Source organism: Caenorhabditis remanei, chromosome III (genome assembly GCF_010183535.1).
Source record: "Caenorhabditis remanei strain PX506 chromosome III, whole genome shotgun sequence".
NCBI classification, from domain to species: domain Eukaryota; kingdom Metazoa; phylum Nematoda; class Chromadorea; order Rhabditida; family Rhabditidae; genus Caenorhabditis; species Caenorhabditis remanei.
Window position 1 is genome coordinate 11802661 of NC_071330.1, and position 25443 is coordinate 11828103.

A 25443-nucleotide genomic window follows, 5' to 3' on the forward strand; every position below is an offset into this window, starting at 1 on the left:
GGGATAATAAATATGCATGAAGAGGGGGACCAATGTCTCTCATCAAGATCCTTCTCTCCACTCATAAAAAATGTTTCATTCCACTCCAATAATAAAGTCATCAAAAACGGAGAGGATCCATCTGAAAAAGACGAGAAAATAGGGTTTCTCTAGAATAAGGAAACAGAAGAAGACGAAAAGACGAAGAAGAAGTCAATTCAGAATTCATGGAACAATTCCGATGTCGCCTACATCCCTCCTCTTCCGTATCTTTGCTCCCCTTTCTCGGGGACTCCTTGTGTTTTAGTCCCAATTTTAGCCTTTTTTTCTTTTTTCGTAGATGTCGTTGAATGGCATGACTGACAAAAATCAATTTTTAGTCTCGGGACATGACTTCATTTTTTTGGTCGAAGTGAATTTTTTCGTTCTACTAGTAAACTACCGTACGAACGAACTCTCGTAATGCTAGATAGAATACTTAGTTCAGATGTATACAGTGTTTTGTCACTTATCCGTCGGTATTTGCCTTGAGTGGGTAATAGGAAGTACAGCACAACGTAAACTAATATCCGAACTTTACAAAATTTGATTTTATTTCTCTCAAAAAGCGCAATTTCCCCGGTTCTGACTGAATAGTCCAAAATCGAAGGAGACAGCTTCCCAGACAATGAAATTTCTTAAAACGAATGCTTTCTGCAGTTAACTTTAATGCCATACACCCCACTTTTCGAAGTAATGGTTACGTTTTTCGTAGACACATAGAAATTATGATTTCACTTTGAGAGAATTCGAAAAAAGTGCAAAACCTCAATTTACTGATAATTGATGCGGAGGACTTTCTGAATTTTCAAAAAATGCCCAGAAAGCGAGCAGAAGATGATAAAATTACCGTAGTTTAAGGCGCCATGATGCCATGGCGTATTGAAAAAATTTAACCAAACGGAATTATTCTACTAGTTAACTTTATAGCAAACATTCATAAAAATTCGAGAATTTTTAGTTTTTTGAATCTAGAAAACTCCTTTAGGATGGGACTGCAGATAAGTTCAAAGTGCCGCACTGTAAGAGTATCACAGTGAGAGATATGTTATTTTAAGAATTTGAGGGATTTTAGATTCCTGGTGAAATCAAGAAAAGATAGTGATATCTTATACCATCAAATTACCAAAAGTTCAATTCGATTCTCACTTTTTCCACCCAAAACTCAATTTCCTACTGTTTCTGCAAAGCCAGAAAAACTAGAAAAACGAAACAAAATGGAACACTAACAAGTGAAAAACGGAACATCAGAAAAACAAAAAAATGTCTTGTCAACCCAATTAGCCGGGGTGGTGCCCAATGTCACATACATATCCATACACATATTTTGTTTTAAAGAGAGAACAATAGAGAGAGTGAGAGTAAGAGAGAGTGAGATAGGATGAGCTTTCCTTTTGGAAAAATGGTGTGACAAACATGGGTCCTTCGATACCCCCTGGGGGGACTATGGACGGATGGAAAACGGCCGGGTGTGTGTCACTTTTGGTTCTGGAGAGAAAGTCTCTGCCCTTTGACTTCTGGAGATTCCAAAAACCAAATATAGTCACTTTTTTGGGCCACATGTTTTTTAATCGATTGGTTCAATCTTGTCATAATTCTCTTCTCTTAGTTTTTGATCTTCCGGGGCTCATTGTTGAGCGCCCTAGATGATCAGACGCTTCTTCCAAATGCAAAAAGCGATAGGTTCCACCGAGATTTGAACTCGGGTCGCAGGATTCAAAGTCCTGAGTGCTAACCGCTACACCATGGAACCGACGAGAAAATCGGCCGCCGCAAGGTTTTCATATTTGTTCTCTTTTCTCACGGTGTAGAGATCATTTTGTGTCTAATGCAGTGACAGAGGAGAAGAAAAGTGGAGAATGAATGAATTTCGATGATTTTGAAACTGATAGTGAGAACTTTTGTGAATGATTTTTTTTTCTTTCATCTCCCTTTAGGCAAGAGTTATGCATGTTTATTTTATGGAACAGTAGGTTAGACTTACTGAAATGAAAATTTCATCTCCCAAAAACTTCTAAAAGTCAATTTTTCAAAATCTTATAGCTTCGAAGTCTTATAACTAATCAACCTAAGCACCTACAAAAAGTTTTCCACTACAAAAATGATCATCATAAAATTTTGCACATTCCATTAGAAGATTACTTCCCGGTAGCTCCTTTCCCCGGGGAGATACGTCTTCTAGAAACTTAGATACTGTAGAAAGCTAGAGAGCGGGAGGGTGCAGAGAAGCGAGACAGTCTCGCTGTCTGCGTCTCCCTATGTGCTTTACTGTCTAGGCTGAACTCTTTGTAAAAACTGAAGGGCCCTAGAAAAAAAGCAGAAAATAAATGTCACCAAAAAATTGTCTCGCAAAACCGAAACAACAAAAAAGCAAGATCCACAAAGGTGATATCTCGAAAAAGAAAAAAATCTCCTCCTCCTACTAAACTAAAACAAGACAAAAACTTGTTTTCTCTCCCTCTTCTCTTTCCTTTTTTGGCTCCGTCGGCCGTTAAATCAATCCGCCCCGTTTTTCGTCTCCTACTTCATTTTGATGATGCACTATTCTTCGTCTTCTAAGGAAATGTGAGCCAATTTCGAAACGGTGATTGAGAGGAAAAAAGGCGGCTTGTCTTCTAGTAGGAAAAACGTGTTATGTCGTGTTGAGAAGACGACTTCATCAGAATAGGCCACGCCCACTTTTTGAGGTTTAGAAGATTTATGGCTTCTTAGGAGAGCTTTCCGACAAAGGACTTGAAAGAAAATTGATGTCAGTTTTTTGAATTTCGAAAAAAAAGTAATTGTGTCGTATTGGGGTCTGTCTAGACCTGTCTAACCTATCATTGCCGCTGATTTCTCTTTTCTTTCTGATTATTTAATTGCATTGTTTTTTTTCGAGTTACAACCGAAATGAAATCATTTTCAGACGCTTCGACCATGGTGAGCGTCTTCCTTCTTCCCATCATAGCCCTTATCCACGGACATCACGCAGAAGGAATAATTGATATGAAGAAGCAAAGGTAGGTCACGGTTCGAAGATGGTCTACACTTTAGATTTTGTGATTTCTAATCATTTTTCGGTATGAGGGTCCTAAATATCTTTTCAAATTTTCACAAATCTCAAAATTAGCCGTGATACGGTGCTATGAAGTTTCCATATTCATAGCGGGGACCCCTTCTGACTAGGGAAGGTCATGGAGTCAGTCTGGAGATATGGGACGTGGCCTATATCGTTTGAAAGCTGGGGAAAACGCTGATTCCAAATATATATTCAGTCTTTATCCTCGAGATCTAGTATTCGAGGAAAAAGAGGTCAATGTTTGGACCGCTGACAAGTCATTACCTTATCGACGTGGGAAAAATGTCGGCAGCGTGGTGTGGGTAGTAATGCACAAACTCTAGACTTTGACCTCGTTTTTCTCGAATACTAAGCCTCGAGGGCAAAACCTGAATATGTATTTGGAATCAGCGTTTTCTCAGCTTTCGAATAATAAAGGTCACGTCCCATAACACCACGGTCACCTGGAGACCTTCCCTAGTGAGTGGAAGCAGCTTTAAGTCTCGTACATTTTCTGATTGACAAAATTCCCCACGATTTCTACATCCTAGGCATTTAATTTTATGTAACATTTCAAAAATTTTAAGCTTCCCCCAACAAGAACTCTCCGATTCCAGACTAAACAGCAGAAGCACCACCTATAACCAAACCCTCATCCGATACACCACCAAAGTTCTTGATACTATTCTACTCAACCAGGACAAGAATTTTAGACCAGTAAATCCAGGTAGATCAAACTAATTTTACGAGTGGAGCACAGTTACCATAGTTTTCAGATAACTCTCCGTTACAAGTCGAAGTGGATATTTCTGTCAGATCAATGGGACCGATTTCGGAGCAAAATATGGTAGGTGACTGATTTTTTTTTGTTCCGTGACTTTGTCTCATTTTTTCTTGGGAATCCCCTTGTCATTAACATGTCGCTCCTTCCTACTAACAGAGCCTGTCATTAACTTTTACGACACGCAGAGAGGGAACAAAAAGAGAGAAAAATAGATTTTCTAGGAATTTTTTAGTAGAAAATTTGAAAAACCTATTCGTTCTCTTTCCAGGAATTCTCTCTCGACTGCTACTTCCGTCAAAAATGGCTTGATCGACGTCTCGCGTTCACTCCAATCAATCCATCCAAACCAGAAATTCCATTGGCTTCGAAAATGTTAAAGGATATCTGGGTACCTGATACATATATACGAAATGGGCGGAAATCTTATTTGCATACACTGACAGTGCCTAATATATTGTTCAGAGTAAGGTCGGATGGACAAGTTCATGTTTCGCAGAGGTAAGACGCCCAGATGGCAATCAGGGCTCGACAACTTCATCTTTTGAATATTCAGGCTGACCATCCGTTCCCGCTGTCAAATGTTCCTGAAAAAGTTTCCTATGGACACCCAAGCATGTCCCATAGAAGTGGGATCACTTGGCTACTTTTCCAGGGATGTAATTTATAAATGGAAGGAAGTAGAGCTGGACTCAAAAATGGGAAATATGTTGAGTCAGTATCAAATCTTGTCTCTTTCTAAATCAGAAAGGAATGTCTCCGATTTTCGGTTCGCCGATAGAAGTGAGTTGAGAAGACACTAATTAGAGTAACCCACTCTGAAAACTTCAGACATCTCCGTCCTGAATGTCTATTTCAAACTTCAACGTCAACAAGGCTACTATATCCTTCAAATCTATACCCCTTGCACTCTTGTAGTTGTCATGTCTTGGGTGTCCTTTTGGATTAATAAGGAAGCATCTCCTGCTCGAGTCTCATTGGGTATCATGACTGTCTTGTCAATGTCTACCATTGGATTTGGTCTCCGTACGGATCTTCCGAAAGTTTCACATTCAACTGCACTTGATGTTTATATATTGTGAGTGTGGATTTATGTACGGGGTGAGAACAATTTATTTACGCAGCTTAGTTTCCAGAACTTGCTTCGTATTCCTCTTTGCTGCTATGGTAGAGTACGCTGTCATCAACTACGCCCAAATAGTTTACATCAGGAAGCAAGTCCACGATCTGAAGGGTCTTGAGCAGAACAGTGCGGTGAGTGATTGTGGTAGTTATCTCACTTTTCTGTTATCATTTCCAGATGAGAATGTTCACTGCTGGACTGATGGGAGCCCGACGGGACACCATTCAAGTAGATAATCTTGCTGTGGAGAAAGAGGAGGCGAGACTGAAAGCAGTACCGTGGTGGAAGAAGTTGTGTAATAAAGATGAGCAAGGGAACACGTCAGGTTACTCTATCAGTTAAGTAATGATAGTCTAATATATAATTACAGTCTTTTACCGCATGGCTGTCAAAGCAGCAATCGCCAAAAAGACACTGAGGAATGGAGACCCGGCGGAGGTAAACTTTTTAATGTAAAACTTCCGTTTGAACTTTTTTCGTTCCAGGTCGTCAATAAAATCGACAACTTCTCGAAGTGGGCGTTCCCGACTCTTTACATCATATTCAACGTGTTCTACTGGGTCGCATATCTGCATTTAATACCCGATGAGATTGATAGTCTGCCGAATATTGCTGGAGGATTGTATTGATTGATCTCTTTTTCATGTTTTGTGTTTTGATAAATCGCCTGACGGTCTGACTCCAGGGTGTGTTCAAAACTGTAACAATTTGAAATCTATTGAAATAGGGAATTGAAAAATGTTTCATTTCAAAAAATAAAGAAATTCACCCACACATAGCGGTAGAAAACAGTTTACTCAAAAACGATCCCTCTCCATGGTTCTTCGTTAAAAATCTCTCACTCAACAAATGAGAATAAAATGCTTCTTCTGAATTGATTGCTGGAGAATGGGGGAACACGCGAGCCCAAATTAATTGGGTCATCACGAATCTATATTGGCCTTCCAACCCGGTAATAATCAACTTGTCAACATCGAAACTATTTTCCACTAACTCGAAAAGGAATATCCTCTCAGCAGATGTCTTCATGGGCTCCTTGAGTTTCGAAATCTTAGAAACGCGTCTTTCTAAAAAGTCTTCAAATTTTCGGACCTCTTCCATCGCTTTATCTCCAGTCACATCCAAAAACTTTTCAGTTTCCTCCATCTCTTCAGAAATGCCGCGGTAAATACAGAAATGAGCATCTTTTTGCTCCTCGAAATGACCCATCCTTGTTAAAAACTCGTTTATCTTCTGATCCATCTCCTCGTCGATTTCTTTAATCTCATCAGAAGTTATTGGGGTGACCCGGTAGTTGTTGAACTTCTCGGCAAGAAGTTTTAGGTCGTCTGAAGAAAAGAGACAACATGAAGTTTGAATTCAGAAAAAAAGTATTTGCTCACCTTCGACCTCTTTTAATCCTTCTTCTCCAAGAATACTAAACATTTCCGCCGCATTCTTATACACCTCAACCTCATTTTTCTTAATCAATAACTGTCTCTCCAATACTCTTGAAATCCGATCAATCACTTTTTTCGCCATTTGAACTGATTTTTCCTTGGCCCTGTGTAGCTCTGGTATACTGTGAATGTTCACATACTTCTGTCTCATCAATCTCATTTGGTCTAGCAATCAATACATCTGATTTCCACCAGGCTGACAGAGGATATCATATTGTGCCGCTTCTCGTTTGAAATTCAAAATCTTGTTCTTCAAAAGATTCTGCTCCAAAAGCAGCGCTTGAGTCATTTGATTAAGAAACGCCGTATCCATTTCGAACGAATCTACACGAGATTCCAGTTGGAATTCATGATCTTCGTGATTTTGACGATTGTCGAGGAAGCAATTGGAACAGAGATAAATAGTTTTTTGAAGATGTAGTGCTTTGTTTTCTTCAACAATTTGGAATTCTCCATTCGGAAGTTTTTTTTAGAAGACCTGATGATTCGGCACAAGTGATACAGATACGAAGTTTTCCGGTGGCTTTGCAGAAAGAACATCTGATGTCAAGTTTCTGGAATGAAGAAATGGAGTAGGCGAAGTTTCCCATGGAAATTCATGAATCACATTTTTAAAGGCTTTATCTGAATCAGATCTTACCGTTGGCTCCAACATCAATTTCGCTAAGTTTTCCTCTGTCGCGTGTTCTCTAAATGTTTGCAACATTCCGACCAACTGATAATTTATTAATTTATCAGAGAATCCATTTTCTAAACCACAAACTGGACACTTGACACCTTCCAGACAAGGCTCACAGACTGTATGTTTGCAAGTCCCCAAACGAGGTCTTCTGTTTGTTTCATCTGGAAAAAGACATCTGGATTGGCAGACAGACAGACAGATTTACCATAGGGCTCATGACATAATGGACAGAATATTGAAGCGAGTAACGACATTTTCGAATTGGTGATGAGTTGACTTGACAAAAATTGAACAGAAAACTTTTTTGATAAGAGGAAATGTTGCGTTTTCAAGTAACCTCCCTTCCTAGTTCTTAAAATTTCCCTCATTGCTTACCACTATCTCGTTCAACTGATAACACGTTTTCTTCCAACTAAATTCTCATTTCGTTCAAGAATTCGTTTTAAAAATGGAGGAAACAATCGAATCAATGATCTGCCCACTGTGCGGCGCTATTTACGGTATGTCGATTTGCAAGTTTGTCCAGATGTCCAATGTATTCCAGACATGGATGAATACTCCCCCAGAATCACAAAATGCAATCATTCCTTTTGTTTGTCATGTTTGTCAAATATGGAAGATTTAAGTTGTCCAGTTTGTGGTCTGGAAAATGGAATGTTAGAGACTAACGCAAATATAAAAATGTTGGATAATATTGCTATATTGAATAGGCAATTGGAGTTTGAAGACGAAGAGTTCATTGAGCAAAATGTAGAGGTAAGCAGAGTGATTCTAAATCTAGGCTATGTAGAATTCTTTCAGAAGTTGCTCCAGTCACTCTGCTCTTCATGCCAACAAAACTCTCCTCCTAGAATTTGTAAAGAATGCGCTGAACAATCTGGAACGATCATCAAACAGACTAAAGACCAACAACGGGTTGTAACCGATTACACCGCCCAGAAACTGTCAAACTTCCCATTTTTCTGTGACGAATGTGCCAATAAAACTCATGGGAATCACGAAACAGTGACGATTTCAAAAATCAATAACTTATTCGACTTCCTCCAGTATGAACTAGTTCGAGAGTATTTAACTCACGAAAAAACTATCGTGGATATGTATTCTACGTATTCTTTTAAATATCGGGATGTTCTGAAACAAAATAAGATACGAATCGAGTGTGGAGACGGGATAGATGAGACGTTTGGAAGATATGATAAGGAATTGGTGAAGGCTTATAAGGAGTCGAGGAAGGAATTGGAAGAATTAAGGATGAGAGAGTCGAAATTGATTTTAAGACAGATGAAATTACACGAGGAGAGTATAAAAGTGAGTTGTTGTCCCGTATACATACTAGAATTATTAAAAATCAAACTAGGTTCAAATCAGAACCGTCCGTATCAGACCTGTCAGAAATCAGAACTAGTACGGATTGATTCCGAGTTCGATCGTTTCGAAACTATGCCGTCTCGCAACTAAAAAAATTTTAAGTAAGTATTGTAGATTCAATCAAATGGCGTTGTCACATATCGGGGTTGCAGAATGTCTCATTTCCATTTCCAATTGTCTTTCCATGTTCTCAAATCGAATCGCAACATTTTCAGCTCCATATCATCGATCTCGAAGTAAAATTGAAGCAAACAGAGGATGAAAATCAACGTATTGAAATTAAAGATAGTCTAAAAAGACTCAAGAAAATAGAACAAGAATTCATCGACTTTGCCTTGGAATGCTCATTTGTCCAACTGACTGAAAGGGATATTGAGGAGATCGACAACGAAATAATTGTCAGAATGGAGGCATTGGAAGCAGAATACAAAAAAGGATTGTTCGTGGAAATTGAGTTGGAGAAGAATTCCAAGTTCTATAAGTTTCAGGCGATACGAAAGGCGATTAATGTTAGTTTTTGGCTTACTAACGGGATTTTATCAGTTTAATTTCAGGCATTGACCAAAATAGCTCAAGAATATAATAACAATTGTTTCGAGGTTGCAGATGAAGAAGTGGGTCCATTGGAAGAAAGGAAAAAACAATTGAAAATTATCGCGTTGGCAATGGAGAATACAGAAGCCCAAAAAGATACTATAGATTCAGCAAAATACGAGTTTGCGATTTATCAATTCACAAAGTTGAAGAAATTCTATGAAATAGAGAATCTCGATGAATGTTGGGAATGTGACAAAAGCAATATGGATGCAACAGAAATCACTGTGAAGATAGTTTTTCTGGGCTTAATGCACGCTACATTTTTTCCAACGACTCCAGGAGCAGATGTTGAAAATTTAGTTTATGAATCATTTTTGTATGATTGAAAAATATTGCTAATTTGAAATATAATTACGGAATAAACTACTTTTTCAATCAATGAATGGGTTATAAAGATAATTGTGTATCATTGTACCGTCTGCATTGTGCCGAAGATTTTCTGGACATCTCCGAGCAAGCAGAGGGCTTCCCGGGTTACATAAGACGTTGTTCTGGTCTTCGACTCGGCTCATCGGTCATTTTAAACATCTATTTGCTGCGTACAATCATTTTAACTTTCGAAATTCATTTTCTTAAAATCTCTCTATCATTCTTATATATAAAACACATGTTGAGTCTGTCTGTCCTCGAATTTTATTTTCATTTCCAGAAATACAAATAAGAATCAAAAAAGTTATTACGTGAACTTGAGTGGCGTAGCCACGAAAAGAAAAAAACGCCGTAGGTTCTTCAGCCTCATTTTTCAATAATCCACGTAATCGTGACGTTTTCCCCAAAAATCATTCCGCCACATTTCAATAGATTCATTTCGAATTTTACTTTCACAACATGCGCGAGAGATGTGAGTTTCTTTTGAGAATATTAGAAAATAATGTGTATTGTATGATTTGTTCAGTTTCCTATCGAGACAACTGATGGAATAGACAAATATAACTTTCGATTACATTCCAGATTCGAAAAATGGACTACATACTTTCGAAAATGTTGTTGGTCATTTAGCACAAAGGGAAGATCAAATGCATTCCTTAGATCTGATAGGTGGTTATGAATGGTTTGTGTAGGTCCCCTCATTGGAAAAAATAAGAAATGTTGTTCAGGAAGTTAGGATTGGGAGTAGACGATGAATCATATTTTCGCCTGTTTCTTATTCGCAATAATGAAAATTCAATAGTTGAGATTGGGATTCGTTATTATCTCAAAGTCAAGAACACGAATGAAATTCTTCAAGAAAAGTACAAGACAGAAGGCTTCGTGTTTTTGAAGCACCGTGAAGTAGCAAGTAACAAATACATTCCACTTATGGATGTTCTGAATCTGAAAAATGGATGGTTGAATGATGAGAAATGTACTGTGGAATATGGAGTTCAAGTCGAATCTATTCTAGGATACGATGGAATTTGGAAGTTTAATTTCTACGACGAATTGTTCGATTGTAAACAGAAACAGAATATGATCAGCTTTGGCAAAAAGATAAATTCGAATTATAAGAGTATTTTGCATTCTCATAAGCAGGTTGGTTGATAAGAGTAACTAAAAAACAAATAGAAGGATTTCCAGGTTTTGATTCATAATTGTCCACATTACTCTGGTAGCACTACAGAATCTCATGTACTGATTCCGGATGATGTTGTGTTGAGTGATTTGGAAGCATGCTTGCAAATTGCTCATGGAGTTAAAGAAGGTTTGTCAAGTGAGTAGACCGCATTGCATCTTCCCATAAGTTAGTGAAAAAAACGATGAAAATAAATTCCAGTTTCCTGGCTCTTAGAATTGCCAGAAGTTGCTCAAAGCCAACATTTGACAAATGCTTCTCATTTCATCGAGGAACAGTTGATCTGGAAAGAATACAACAACGAGAAGCGTATTCTTCTCGCAATCCAACATAATTTATCTCGTTTTCTGGCGGTTCTTCTGAAAAGTGTCACACCAGAATATATTTTAGAAATAATTCGAGAATACGAATGTATTTTATCGTTGGAGATTAAGAAGATGATTGTAGCGAAGGTCCTCTACGGAAGATATTGAACTTTTTGTCAGTTTCGGATTAGTTTTTTTTCGAAATGAATGAACGAAAAAGTTAGAAAACGACTGAATTATTGAAATTAACAGAGTTAGAAGCGGGAGATCTACACTTCAAAGAGAAGGTGTTTTTTCATGGATAACTTAAAAGCTCGATAATATTAGTAATTCAAAAAATTGTTTTCATGGATACGAAAAGACTGAAAATTGTGAATGGCAAAGACATGACAAAGTGCGCCGAAGGCACGCCAGCGACAGCTGGTTATTAAAATAGACATCCGGATAAACTAATACAGACAGCCCCTTTCACAACTACCATTGAATAAAAAAGGTGTAAAAACGTTCTCAATTTTTTATAGTATCATGCCATTCTTCTTCCATCTGCTAAAACAACATCCAGTTTTATTTTCTAGAAAATATGCGGAACAACATACACACATGTTTAAAACTGCCTATAGGCGGAATATGATCTTTGAGATCAAATAAGGAAGCATCATGGCCTAACATTTCCATTTGAAGTTTCCAAGGCATCAAAAACATAACTGTCTCATGCCCCTTAAACCTTTTTTCTTTTTCCCTATTCAAATCCATTCGCCAGTGCGTTGACCTTAATCTGTACCTCCTCCTTCTCCTTAGACTTTCCCTTACTTTCCTCATTCTTTTTTATTTTTCCCACAGACTTCAGATGTTCGACGTCTTCTTTTTTCCTGTCCCCACCAGAACAATTTCCGCCTCATCAAACCGAAAACCAATCCATCATTTTTCGAAAGTCAGAAGAGAAATCCGTTTCGTGTGTCCCTTTAAAGTAATAACCGTAACCCAATCGTCCGTGGTTTCTTGCCTTCTTTCGGGATGAAATTCTCTGAGAATTCTGGTCTCAAGACAAGTTTTATCTTTTGTGGATTGGGGGGGGGGGACTGCCTTCTTCTCTATTTCTCTCATTGTCTCTTCATTTTCTTTGTCTTCTTGGAGTAGCTTCGTGATAATTGTCATTTGATGAAATTTTCTTTGGATTTCTTTCTTCAGTTTTCGAGATTTTCGAGATTTTCAAGTTTCATAGTGCTTCAGGATACACTATTTCAAAAACAGGGATTCTTTACTTATCGCCCCCCACATCAGTACAGTCCCCCACGTTGAAATTTACCTAGGAAGAGCCCCCCACCCAGTACAAAACAGGTGGGGGCTTTTTCCTCACGGCGGGGGGCTCTACTTCTATTTTGGTGTGAAACAATGACCCCCCACCAGTACAAAGTGGGGGACGATTGTTCAAGAACCTGGTATTCATGACTTATCGCCCCCACCCCCCTAGAGCCCCCCACCGAAAGTGGAGTTGTAATTCTTACTGTTTATCTTTAGCTGTAATCATTTATTGATAGCCCCCCACCATTGAACATCGGTCCCCCACCTATGGATTATCAGACCCCCATCATCATTGAACTCCACACTATGAATGAAACAAATGGAAGCACGTTTTCAGACTATAAGCTTGAACATCATAAATATAAATTATGCCGAAAATGTCTTTCCGGGTCTTTTTACCTAAGCCTGAAGATTCGGGTATAGTTGAATTATGTTGGACTAAATGGTTCAGGAGTATTGTCGAAATAAAAAAAGTGATACCCGGTGTTTGCGGACTTAATGCTAATTTTAATAATTTTTCCACTAAGTCCGCAAACACCGGGTATCACTTTTTATATTTCGACAATGTAAGCGAAAAAAGAGAAAAGGGAAAGGGGCTAATGTTCAATGGGTGGGGGGTCAATAATCAATGGTGGGGGGCTTTTCCCAGGTCCTTTTTGGGGGGTCATTCTTCAATATAGGGGGGACGAAAAGTAAATATACCCATCCAGATGTCTCCCTCTTCTCCGTCTCCCCTCTATCCCCTCTCCTTCCTGCCGAAAATCACTTTGTTTCGTTGTTCATCCTGATCCCCTCCCACTCTTCCTCTCTCGTTCCAACTTCTTCTTTCCCGCCATCTTCCTATATGGCACGTGTATCTTCCCCCCATTGTGTTAATTGTGGCTTTTGAAGTGTTTAGAGGAGCGAATCTTCACACCCGCCGCTTTCTTTGTACCCCGGTGAGACGAGACATGTAACATTTCGGATCTCATTCTCAGGGAGGGTATAAAGCTACAGGGACTCTAGCTTTGTAGCTAGAAAGATGAGATCTACTTCAAAGCTTGAAATGGGCTCCCTGTCTCCAATGAAGGCGTTCGTAGTCAGAAGCCACAGACAGACCACCGAAACTGTTACATTAAGCCATCACACTCCCACCGTCCCGCCGTCCGAAAAGTCCATAGACAAAGATCTTCGGAGGAGGAGGGATTGTTGCGGTCGAGTGCACTTCAGACTAATCTTAGAAACACATCATCATTCATAATCGACCACCGTAATTCTTGTTTCTCAGGAAGGGAAAGATTTATGTTTTCTGGAGAGAGGAGGAAAAAGTTGATCTGTATCCATAAGGAAGGTGTCCAGATGTCCGCCTTCAGCTGAAATATGAGTTTGTCTAGAGGGGTGTTGAGGCATGGACTTGAAACTATCTGATCCTGATTTAAAGGCTTGGCACAGTTCTCACAAGTGTGCTCCACCGAAATTCTCTTAAAAATGTCTGTTTTTTTCTGAGTTTCTCAATTTCGCACACAATTTTCTTCGGTTTCGGTAGAGCGCGGTCGTTCTTCTTAGTATCAAGTCTATCAGTTTCAAAGTATGGATCCACCATCTCCATCTCTATCATACCTTTTCAAATTTTGCAACTCCACCGAAATCTTCTTGAAATGTTTTTTTTCGCAGAAGCGTGCCGTGCCAATACCTCTTCCTTTCCTGATCTCTCATCCCCTTCCCCCATACAAAACCTCTGTGCTGGTGGTGTTGCTCATGAAGTGAAAATCAGAATCAGGTTTCGCTTTCTTCATCACAAACACATAGACAAGTGACGGAGAAAGGAGCGGTTGGCGGACGGACGACGGCGGCGGAATGAATGCGTACGCGCCAACCGAGATTGTGATCTGCTAAATGGAGAAGTGAGAGATGAGACAATTCGTGTGCCATTCCGATTCTCTCAGCTGTTTTTGGGCAAATAAATAGGTTTTTCAATTTTTTAATGCTTGATTGTTTTTACTTTGCTGACTAAAGAAAACTCTCTGAGCCCCATGAGCTCATAAAACCCTCGAAGTAAACACTGCCCCCTTTTCACTTTTATCCTTCAAAATCTCGTTGTAAATTACAGTTTGCAGTAGACAATATTACAGCTATAACCTAGGTATACCAATTACACCCATCGAACACCTCGTCATCATTTAAAATCATATTTATTAATCTTCATCTCGTCACACTTTCATTTTAATATCCTCCGACCTTGCGTAATTATTAGAGATTTTTATCCTAATAAATTTTTCGGAATTCGGATCATAAGCATCATTTTTTCATCATTTTTTGAAGGTTTTTCATTCTTTAATATTGAAAATTGGTAACATTTTCAATGTTTGGTCCAATTGAATTCATTGGATGAACTGATTAAGAAACATCCGGATCTCCAGACACACCGACAGATAAAGTCTTCAGTGTTTTCTAAATTTTCCATAAATGTCAAGGGTCGGGCTGGGCCGGGCTGGACTTTTTTCAAAACTTCGGGCCGTTTCGACCCGTCTTTTAGAGGGAAATAAAAAAAATCAAACTTGATTAAGTTTATTAACGCTAGAGGCGTCTCGACTGAAAAAATCAGTCAATCTTGTGAAAAATATCCAAAACAATCAGGAAGAAAGTATGAAAAAACGAGTAAATTGCGAAATTTTTCCGCATCAAAAGTTGAAAACTGAAAAAATATCACATATTTTTCAAAAATTCCATAGCCCTGAAAAGACGGGCCTGACGGGCTTTTTACGGTCCGTTCAATCATTTACCAAGTATGAAAATTATTCATAATTGTGTTCAATTTTCGGCTCCGGGTTATTTCTGACCCAGGACGTTTTGAAACTTTAATAAATCCGGGATCAAAATTTTTGAAACCGAAGATGTTTGTCCATTTAGAAACACGGGGTGCCATACCCGCTCCAATCTTGTTCACCTGGTTTCCAAATATCTCGGGAGACAGTTTTTTTGAATAAATATTTTCAGCTCTCATCAAAAAAAAACCATTGCCCCTGTCCTGTTAACAGACCAAAGTTCCAGTTTCCCACTAAACCAACTTCCGCCACTTCTCTTTATAGTCAGCCTCCCCTCATCATCCCGTCACATCCCTCTTTTTACAGAATCGCACCACCTTAACAGCCTAACAATCAGTCAGCAGGAAAAGTTGCTTCTCTCTGCTTCTCAGCTTCTCCTTCCTTCCCCTTTCTAGAATGTGTTAGTCATTTGAAGGGAGACCGGTCTCTTCCTCTCATATCCATACCATCTCTCACTCTCCAATAACAGCTTCTTCCCCCTTCTTTTCTACTTCTTCTCATTACGTCATCAAGGTTATCCATTTTTCCCCTCCGTTTCTTATTCAATCTCTCATAAGCTTTATGAGAGAAGATCAACCTACCAGATGATTCCAACGAAACATTCTAGAATTCATATCTACGAATTCCTTGAATTCTGATTTTTGATCACTATCTCTTATCATTTATCTATTATCACTGCTTAGTCTTCATTATTATAATTTTGTATATACGGAGAAGAGAGCCCAGAGAAAAGGGAGTGTCTGACTTCTCTGCGTCTCTCTTTTTCCACGTTTACCTTTAAACCTTCATAACTCGATAGCTTAATTAGCTAGAGAAAAGTGAACTACTTACAAAATATGTAACATTTTATGTTGATTATTTTTTATAGTTGACAACTTTTTTCTATTTTTCTTTGTTTTTGAGATACGCTCCGTTATCTTAAACTTACTTTTTTTTAGAATCCCCCTCAAATACAAATGAAAAAAGGATGAACGAGACGGCATGGTTGGATAGGGTCTTCTCGAATACATCACTGGGTCATCGGTTATTGGAACGGTAAGAACATCTGGACCTACAAACCCTATCTACCTATATTTTCCAGCCTGACTCTGACAAACCTCCGTCACGCTTTCTACCTGATATCCCCTTATGAGACTACTGTAGAACGAGTAGAAGACGTGCCGAACTACAATGCAGAGGTGTCCGCGTGGTGGTTGGTATTCCTTACTGCTGAATTCTTCATTCTGTTTATATCTGGACATGAGGATAGATTCGCACTGAATGACTCAATTACGTCGATATGTGCTGGAATGTTGAGTCAGTGTTTCAAGTGAGGTTTTATGACTGGGAGACTAGAAAAATACTCTTTCATTTTTTTCAGATTTGGAGGGAGAGCCGTTGCGATATTTCTCTATGTCATCGTATGGGATAACTGGAGATTATTAGAGCTACCATGGGATTCACCATGGGTTTGGATATTCTGTCTGTTTTTCCAGGACTTTATGTATTATCTGGGACATCGAGCTGTTCATGGTAAGTTTTTTTTGAATGATTTCATGGAAAACTCAATTTAAAATTATTCTGACCTATTTTTGGAGTTTTTTATCAAACCGTCATATCTCAACAATTTCAAAAGCTATCAAAAAGTTGTCAACTACAAGAATGTAGAACATTTCTCTTTCTAGAACTTGCTCTAAAAACATATTTGATAGTGCCAGAAATCGAAAAGTTATGATACACTAATGACCGTAATTCTAACAATTTTTGCCGTTTTTAGTTGAAAAAAAGTTACGGTCTGGTATCTATTGTCCCACAAAGTAAAATTTTTATGGATCATACAGATCGAAAAAGATCGAAAACACCATTTTTGTAGTTGACAACTTTTTCGCACGAGTACTCCCTAGGAAGTTGTGTATCGACAAAGTTATTTCTCAAATCGACCGATTTCAGTGCAAAATAGTGATTAAGTTGTCGTCTTAAAACAATCATAACTCTCTAGGGAGTGTCCGTACAAAAAACTTGTTAACTACAAAAATGAAGCTCTACCTTTGTTCTATTTGATCCATTAAAAACTGTCTTACTGGGACAATCAGTAATACCGTAACACATTTTCAAAGTTGGATATTTTCAACTGAAAAAGGCCAAAGTTGTAAGAACTAAAAAAAAGAAACCAAAAACTAGTCAGTTAGCGCTATCTCCTTCTGATGTTATTAAAATATTGACAATTACTAAATTTCAGTACACTTCCTGTTTTCTTTAAAGTTTGCCGTTTTTTGATAAAATCAGAAATAACACCACGAAATAAGAAAAGTCATTTCCAGAAGCCGGTTTCTTCTGGGGTCTGCACACCATCCACCACAGCTCCGAATACTACAACTTCTCGACTGCACTCCGTCAAGCAGCTATTCAAGATGCAGGGTTGGCTATCTATGATTGCTTACAAGCCTTCTTCATCCCACCGCCTATCTTCTTGGTTCATCGCTACTTTTCGGAAATTTTCCAGTTCATCATGCATACCTCGGTAAGATTTTGGATTTGATGTTTGGAAAATTGAACGTTGATTTTCAGTTAGTGGACTCTATGGGACCACTCGGATTAGTTTTCAACACCCCATCCCATCATCGAGTACATCATGGAAGGAATCCATATTGTATCGATAGAAATTATGGAGGTGTTTTCATTATTTGGGATAAGGTAAGCTGTCGGTTTGTCCAGATGTCTACAAATGCCTTTCAGATGTTCAACACATTCGAAGCCGAACGTCCAGAGGATCCTCCAATCTATGGACTGATCACAAATGAAAACTCTTTCAATCAAATCTACCTCCAATTCCACACTCTCTGGGACCTCCTTCTATTCAAAGGATTCACAAAAGACAAGAAAGGAGAACCTCTTTTCCCGGGAGTCGTCAATAAAATCAAAGCAGCCGTCTATCCTCCTGGATGGTTCCCTGGTGTTCCTATCACTCCATTTTTCCATTGGATGTCGATGGTCGACCCGGCTTATAAAGTTCCAGAGCCAAGTAAACCAGTTGTCAAGTACTCACCTCCTGTAAGAATCATTGTGAAAATCTATGTTGCTGTCTCGTTTATTCTCTTGCTGGCGATTTTCTTCCATTTCGAATTCGATAGAATTCATTTGAGTTATTTGGAATGTTCGGTGAAGATTGCGTACTTTGTGGTGACGATGCAATCTTTCGGAGCGTTTTTTGATATGAAGTGAGTGGAAATTTCAGACTTTATGAAATGAGACCTCTTTTTTCCAGATGGTACGCTCGGTACATTGAAATTGCCCGGTGTTGCGGTGTCCTCGGCTACTACGCCTTCTTGATGTTCGACCACATCGGTGCAGGAACCCATCGCCTCTTTGTCATTTCATTACACGTTATGGCTATATTGTTATGGACAACTGATATTATTGTGGAGGTGAGAAAAATAAGATTTCAGTCATCATCATCTCAACCTTTTTTTCCAGAAGCTCTCCGTATGCTGTTGCTCAAAACATCAAATCAGTCCGAAAGGAGAGGAAATTGGAGACTTGGAACGGGCGAATGAAGTGAAGACGATCTCGAAAAATGTTAAGTAATTTATAGTTCTCTAAGTTATATTTTTTTTCTTTTTCCACCCAGGCTTTTCTCATATTCTAGTCATTTTCTGTTGTTTGTTAGTGGTTCTGAAATCCAATAAATTTGTCTGTCTTTCTGCCAGTATATCCATGCACCCTTAGGCAAAAATATTGTAATTTTACTAAAAAGATCGAAAAAAATTAGAAAGATCTCTCTGACAAATACTGTTTGAATCTCTGAAGACGGCTTGGAGTGTAAGTTTTTCTCCATTTGTAAGTCACTGGGGCAAAGCTGAAATATAATGATTGTCAGTATGTCTGGAAGATCTTCTGTACTCACTTCCATTTAACAGGCTGTCCAAAATGTGGAACTTTCTTTCTCAATGGATTGGTTCTCCAATCAAAAATTGGAACGTCCTTTGTGACACCGCCTGGTGGTCCGGAGACGGCTGTGAATTGGAGGGTGTTGATGAGACGGGAGTTGGTGACTTTGACGTCGATAGCTCCAAGGTCGTGAAACGAGAGCGACTGAAAATATTTGAAGAGTAGAACATGCTGCTAATTAATTTTGACCTACCCTGAACGGATAAGTACCATTGATTGGATTCAAATCAGCTCTGCTAGCAATTGCATTGGTCGCCGAATATGGTGGATTACAGTCACACTTTGACAATGGATCCTTAGTGTAATTATTTGATCTCATCAATGAAATCATCGAGTCCATGTCCTTTACATTCACATGATCTCGCGCGAAGATGAGTGCTCGAGGGGTCTTGTCATAGCTGTACCAGTCACCGTACTTCTCAACCATTTTGTCAGTTTCAGAGAATCGAATAATCTGTTTGTAGTATGGTTGATTGTATCCTGGCCAGTAGGAAGTACGGAAGAGATGGGCGGTCTTGTCGGAGTGAACGATGTGGCCTCTGAAACATGGGAGAGGTTGGGATTCTGGACATCCGGACAGATAGACACACAGACAGACACAACTCACGGCATCTGCTCAATGACATGAATGATTCCAGTCTCTGGCTGAACCTCTTTTCCTCTGTGGAATTGCTTGTAATCCACTACAACCCATTCATTATTATATGTTCCACTGTTATGTCTTCCAAATGCTTCCGCCCATTGCAATCCAGATGATGCTGTTCTGTGAGCAATTTCAGCACGAATCCAAGTGAGAACTGTATTAGGAGTGATGAGGTCGAGTGACTTCTTGTTATAATTCTCGATCGTAGTCTCGAGAACTGCGAGTTTAGCAGAGGTGAGAATGAAGTCGTCGGTGGAGGTGATGGATGCTGAAAATAAAGATGATGACTTTTCAACTTTTCGACAATCTAGTAATATCACAAACCTGGATAACTTGAAAACGAGTAAACCTGTCCTGGATCTCCAGTCTTGAACGAATATTTCTTGTTGATTCTGAGCATAGTGCTGTAGGAAGACCAGGTGACATGAGAGAACAAGATATCCTCGTTTTTCGGTAGAAGCTGAAATTGAGAAGTCTTCTTTTCAGTAAAGCGAATTCTCTACCTTAACGAGAGCGGAGCAATGTCCTGGTCCTGAGAAGACTTTCTTCGGATTTTCTGGTTTTTTGAACTTCATGGCTAAGTCCTCCAGATCTCCGGCAAGTTGAATCATGCTGGAAATTGAAACTTTTCCTTTCAATTATCCTTCTCATACAACTCACAAAATTGGGTGAACTGCAATCTCCCGATAATTGATCTGAGCTCCCAATGTATTCTCATAACCATGAATCAACCCGAATAATTGATTGACTGTTAGATTCACTTGCTGCCAATACTCATCTTCCGGATGTTCTTTGATCTCCGTCTCCATCCATTTCAAGTTATCCTCGATGAACTCGGCGAGCTCATCGCAGAAATGTTTGGCACCGTCACAGTAACCGGTTACGGTATTCATGATGTGCATGTCGATCAAATCACGAGTTGCACGACCTGGAATTAGGTTCACGAACTTGTAGAGTTTTACCTAATGTTCTTATCAGTTTCATTTTGTTCTCTCATTTGTTACCTTCAGCAAATCCAGCGGCATATCCTTGCAAGTAGTGTGGAATCTTCGGGCTAATCACGTCAACTTCAAGGAAAACCCATCTGGAAAGACGTTTTTGAAATTGAATAATTTAGATATAGTTTTGAAATCTTTGTATCTATTTTTTGATCGATGGAAATAAAGGTTTTAAAGTGTGTACTCATAGTCAGATACCAAAAATGATAATTTTCAGTCACAATTTCCCGTAAATATCTTCACGTTTCAGTGTTACAAGTTTTGTCTCGGCGGACCCTAAACAGTTCATGTCTTCTACTTTTAATATGCACCATGTCCTCTGCATTTTTGCCTCTTTTCACATAGTTACAATCCCTTTCTCCTCATTTTCTCCATGCTTCAGAATGGTTCTTTTCGTACTATTATTCTCTTTTTTCGAATCTTTTTCACCTTCACTTTGTGTTCCGTGGATGCCGCTTGCTCATCGTCATGCTACAGAACAGTGTGAACTGTAGGATTCGAGTTACGGGGAAAATACAACAGGTGTCACGTGCAATGTTTGGATTATGATGTCCCAAGATTTACTCGTTTCGCTATGCGGACCTGGAGAACTGACACGTATTGAGTTCAAAGCGTGTCAGGTGTCAATTGCAGGGGACTCCATATAGACAATGTGATGAAACAAGGGGAACAACAGAGGTCACGATATCGTTCACAGAAAGATCCGAGACTAATTATACAGTTTGTTGGAGAAATTTGTAAAGGTATTAATGAAATAACAAGACATGGGGACCTACGAGAAGATTAAGAAAAGTGACTCAACAGTTTCAAACCCACAAATATCCTATTTTAACTAACGAAAACATCAAATTACCAAAATCTCCCGTGAACTTGTCTTCTCACACCTGACGGCTCATTTCCCCTTGTCGGCAACAATAAAGGATTTTTATGCTAAAAGACTGTAAGTGTACTCCCGACGTTTGATGTGACCGCTATACTCTCCCGAGTAAACAAAGGAAGACGTTCAATCTGTCCCGAATTAGCATGGGAGTTTATAAAAATAGTATATAAAGATGGCTATGAAGTGATAAGCGATAAAATGGGAATATTGAAAAGTGAGAGAGCTTCTGAAACAATTCGATGATGATTGAAATCAGATGGTGACTGGACAGTTTCAAACTGCTCTGGATTCAAAGTACAAAATAACATCCGAACGAAATCAATTATGAACAATGAACTGAACAAAGTTAGCACCCAATCGTGACTAGCGCTTCCATCCTCGTTGCAGTCTTTATTAAATTCTGTATGTCTGAACAACGAGGAGTGTCGACTCCAGGATGTAACGCAATTCAGACGTTGCTCGAAAGTTAGATTCTTTCCTGAAACTTTCGAGATCCCGACTTTCATTTGTAATAATAATGTTACTGACATTATAACATTTTGAGTGTGCCAGTCGATGATGAAGTAATAACAGATTCAATCAAATGATACTGGGCCAAGAACTTCAAAACCTTAACTCAGAAGTTCAAATCCCGAAAAACTACCAGATTTTCATATCTCAATAATCATCTCGTTTTCATTATTGTTTTCTCACTGTTTATGTTGTGACCAAAGTGAGAGCGTGTAGCATAGTTGTACGGAATGCCATTTTCCGAAAAACCGGAATCCGGAATCCGGAACCGGAATCAAATTTTTCATTTTCCGGAATCCGGAACCGGAATAAAGTTTTTCAAATACCGGAATCCGGAATCCGGAACCGGAATGAAAATTTTCATTTTCCGGAATCCGGAACCGGAACCGGAATGTCAAAAAAAACCCGGAATTCCGGAATCCGGATTCCGGACAACTATGGCGTGTAGTATTTATGAACAAAGTAGTTTTTGGAAATGAATGAAGACAATGAGCAGAATCCGTGCCAGGAATGAGACAAGTTCCCAAGAGATGTAGATCGAGTGCTGTTCATTGATCATGATCTAGTGTTCATGATCTAGTGTGATATTTGCAGATAAGTGCCTACGTTTCGGTTCAATGACTTTCTTCTGATGAATTCTTCATCCTGTTAAGCAACATAAAAACAGTCAATGGTTTTCAGCAGCAACCCTTAATTTTCCATAATCATTGTTGGCTTCGCCACAACATGAGACACGAGAAGAATCCGAATCAGGAGATTCCCGAGAAGACTTTGGTTGGCGGTAATTTACTTGCCAAGAATCTGTGCCAAGAATCTGGTGTTGGGGACACGCTTCTGGCGGTGTTTCTGATGATCCAAAGCCAACCGGTTTTGTGAAAATGTATTGTCACAAATTAGGTTTCTAATTTGAAAAGTTCTGGTGAAACCTTCATTCGAAATCCGATTTCGATACCATCAAGCTTGATGTTTCTTAGGTATTTATCATTCTTTCGTCTCATTACAAGCCCTCGTTACGAACCCATTTTATTCAGTACCATGATCTTTCTGTATTCCGGAGTATCTACATCCATAAAACATATTTTCTTGTTCTACTTATCCCCTATATTGACTCCTCTCCGTTTGTTGTGCACTATTATACACCAATTTTCATCTACCCTTTTTACCCTAAACAGTATCCTCCTTGCTCCTGGGAAAGTTGAATCACACGCTGTCTCTCTGTGTAAGTAAGGGGGCGGACCTCCCATTTGACTGCGTATATGGGCGGAGCAACAGATGACTGCGTCGAGGGGTACCATCTCACAGAAGAGTATAAATACCCATCTCATTCCTTCATTCTCATCTCATTCGTCTACCCAACTCACTTACTACTTCTCCCGAAGATGTCTCTCTCTAAGATGACAGACATCTCTGTGTCACTCTCTAGCTACACTGACGATCTTTGGAGGAATTGTTTCGAGCTGACCAACGAGATGAACATCACAGCTCCTGGTCGTCGTATCTTCCCTACTCTGGAGTATATCGTCGCGGGGTTGGACCCATCGAAATACTACGTGATCAGCATGCATTTCGAGTTTTTCGATGACAAGAAATTGAGATATGTCAATGGAGTCTGGACAGAATCTCCGTCAACTGAAGAGAAAGGAGTTCCACGGATTGTATTCCATAAAGATGGAGCTCAACTTGGAAAGGATTGGATGGATAAGCCACTCAGCTTTGACCAGATCAGAGTCACCAATCGCAAGTCAAATCAGCATAAAGGGCCATCGTTTGTAAGTTTATTTTTCAATAGTTCCAGATTTTGAATCCAATTATTTACAGGTCTACCTTCTTACTCAACACAGATACATCCCGGTTCTGACAATCTTAGAGGGAGATCAAATCGTTCACATCTCAAAAATTGACTACACTTCATTCATCACTGTGACAGCATATCATGTAAGTTTCAATGGGTCTAGACAATTAGATGATCTCTCAATATTCATCTTTTCAGGGTGATGCACTGAACCAACTCAAAACTGACAATAATCCATACGCAACGGGAAGCCGTCAGGATCGTCGTCAGAAGCGTGAAGCGGAGAGCAGCTCTCAATCTGCGAAGAAAATGAAAAAGGAGTCGGAACCATCCACGTCAAATTCTACTGCTCCTTCCATTCCTTCTCCAGCACCAACCGCTTTCCCATTTCTGTTCCCAACTAATCTACTATCACAACCAAATGTACTCCTCCAACAGTTTCAGTTGTCCTCTCAAATGTTCACTCAACCACAGCCTATGTTTCCTAACCCACTTTTAGCTGTACTCTTCCCAACTCCACCAATCACTCCAGGTGCACCGGCTCAAATTGTGACTCCTCCAGTGAATGTTGAGCCAGTTGAGCCACCTGAGGAGGATGCCACTGTTGATGCCTAAGTCCCCTTACATCTCCACATTTTTTATTTAAATCCAGTTATCATCAACCTATCGTTTTCCATCATTTTTTCCCACGGTTATGATCTCTTGTGTGTCATTCATTCATTCAATCATCACTTCATCTATCCATCGCTACATCGTTCAGTTAATAAATTTTCAAAAATATATAAAATTTCTCTTTGTTTTCAATTTGTAAAAAACGAATCTAATTCAGGGAATAGCCTTGTCAACGTATCGAAAAAGCACAACATTTCTTGTCCATCTAACCAATAAAAGTGAGAATATTCTTCTAGAAGGACCAACAAAACATGAACTACGGGAACATCTTAGATGGTTAGGTCTAGTTAGAGATAAATCAATGGAAAACGTGAACGGGTATTCAGAAAGTATTCCACTCACAAATCTTAAGATATTTCTTTTCTTGCACTCACCCCGTTTGGTTGACTTCATCGTGGAAATAAGCCGTCGCAAGACGTTTTCCACAAACATCGTCGTCTCCTGTACGTCCTTCTTTAAATGAGTGTAGACCACCGTCTTTATGTCCGCAGACAGTATACTGGAATTAGGAAGTTGACATTTTTGAATAAACTATACATTACTGCTCACCTGTCTCTCGAATCCTGCTTCTGTTCCGATAGCCAAAGTGGCTATCAGAATCGTCAAAACCAACTTCATGATTTTCAGCGCCCCGAGATGCTAGCCGACTCGAATTCGCTGTTTCGACTGGGTGCTGATCCAACGTTTGAGCGACGATTCACGGGTCCCTTGCAATTGCAGCAGGTACTGAATAGATGGAGAAAAAGACAGTTGTTATCAATTTGAGATAACGGGGAGAGAAAGAGATAAGAGGATAGCACCACTGGCTATTTGACCCCAGACGGGGGTTGGAAAGGTGTCAGGTGGTCAAGTTTTGATAGCAAGATTGTGTTTTATGGGGTTATTCACCTCCGGAAAAAACGTTTTTTCGCTCGATTCATTTACCGGAAAAAACTGTTTTTCCGTTTTTTGCCGTTTTTTCCGGCAAATGAATCGAGGGAAAAAACGTTTTTTCCGGAGGTGAATATCCCCCA

At 39.3% G+C, this 25443-nt stretch overlaps 5 protein-coding genes across 5 annotated transcripts; 4 read left to right on the plus strand and 1 right to left on the minus strand.

Moving 5' to 3' along the window:
* Window positions 1–2934: 2934 nt before the first annotated feature.
* Window positions 2935–5588, plus strand: GCK72_010877 (uncharacterized protein; the record flags this gene model as incomplete). Its single annotated transcript, XM_053728079.1, has 10 exons — window positions 2935–3017; window positions 3673–3782; window positions 3832–3902; window positions 4108–4337; window positions 4393–4619; window positions 4668–4914; window positions 4973–5090; window positions 5137–5284; window positions 5330–5397; window positions 5445–5588. The coding sequence occupies 10 exons, from the start codon at window positions 2935–2937 to the stop codon at window positions 5586–5588; spliced, it is 1446 nt and encodes a 481-aa protein (XP_053587656.1).
* A 1940-nt stretch (window positions 5589–7528) lies between these two features.
* Window positions 7529–11070, plus strand: GCK72_010878 (uncharacterized protein; the record flags this gene model as incomplete). The annotated part of the gene is made up of 8 exons (XM_053728080.1): window positions 7529–7580; window positions 7625–7836; window positions 7882–8388; window positions 8664–8957; window positions 9003–9361; window positions 10143–10557; window positions 10603–10726; window positions 10799–11070. 8 exons carry the CDS (start codon window positions 7529–7531, stop codon window positions 11068–11070), a joined length of 2235 nt encoding a protein of 744 aa, XP_053587657.1.
* A 4905-nt stretch (window positions 11071–15975) lies between these two features.
* Window positions 15976–18572, plus strand: GCK72_010879 (uncharacterized protein; the record flags this gene model as incomplete). The annotated part of the gene is made up of 8 exons (XM_003111444.2): window positions 15976–16043; window positions 16090–16317; window positions 16369–16520; window positions 17309–17508; window positions 17556–17681; window positions 17724–18205; window positions 18253–18412; window positions 18462–18572. 8 exons carry the CDS (start codon window positions 15976–15978, stop codon window positions 18570–18572), a joined length of 1527 nt encoding a protein of 508 aa, XP_003111492.2.
* A 180-nt stretch (window positions 18573–18752) lies between these two features.
* Window positions 18753–25048, minus strand: GCK72_010880 (uncharacterized protein; the record flags this gene model as incomplete). Its single annotated transcript, XM_053728081.1, has 10 exons — window positions 18753–18843; window positions 18892–19079; window positions 19129–19474; window positions 19543–19846; window positions 19903–20038; window positions 20082–20190; window positions 20239–20506; window positions 20583–20662; window positions 24805–24929; window positions 24980–25048. 10 exons carry the CDS (start codon window positions 25046–25048, stop codon window positions 18753–18755), a joined length of 1716 nt encoding a protein of 571 aa, XP_053587658.1.
* On the plus strand, window positions 23223–24373 carry GCK72_010881 (uncharacterized protein; the record flags this gene model as incomplete). Its single annotated transcript, XM_003111512.2, has 3 exons — window positions 23223–23735; window positions 23785–23901; window positions 23957–24373. The coding sequence occupies 3 exons, from the start codon at window positions 23223–23225 to the stop codon at window positions 24371–24373; spliced, it is 1047 nt and encodes a 348-aa protein (XP_003111560.2).
* Window positions 25049–25443: the final 395 nt, after the last annotated feature.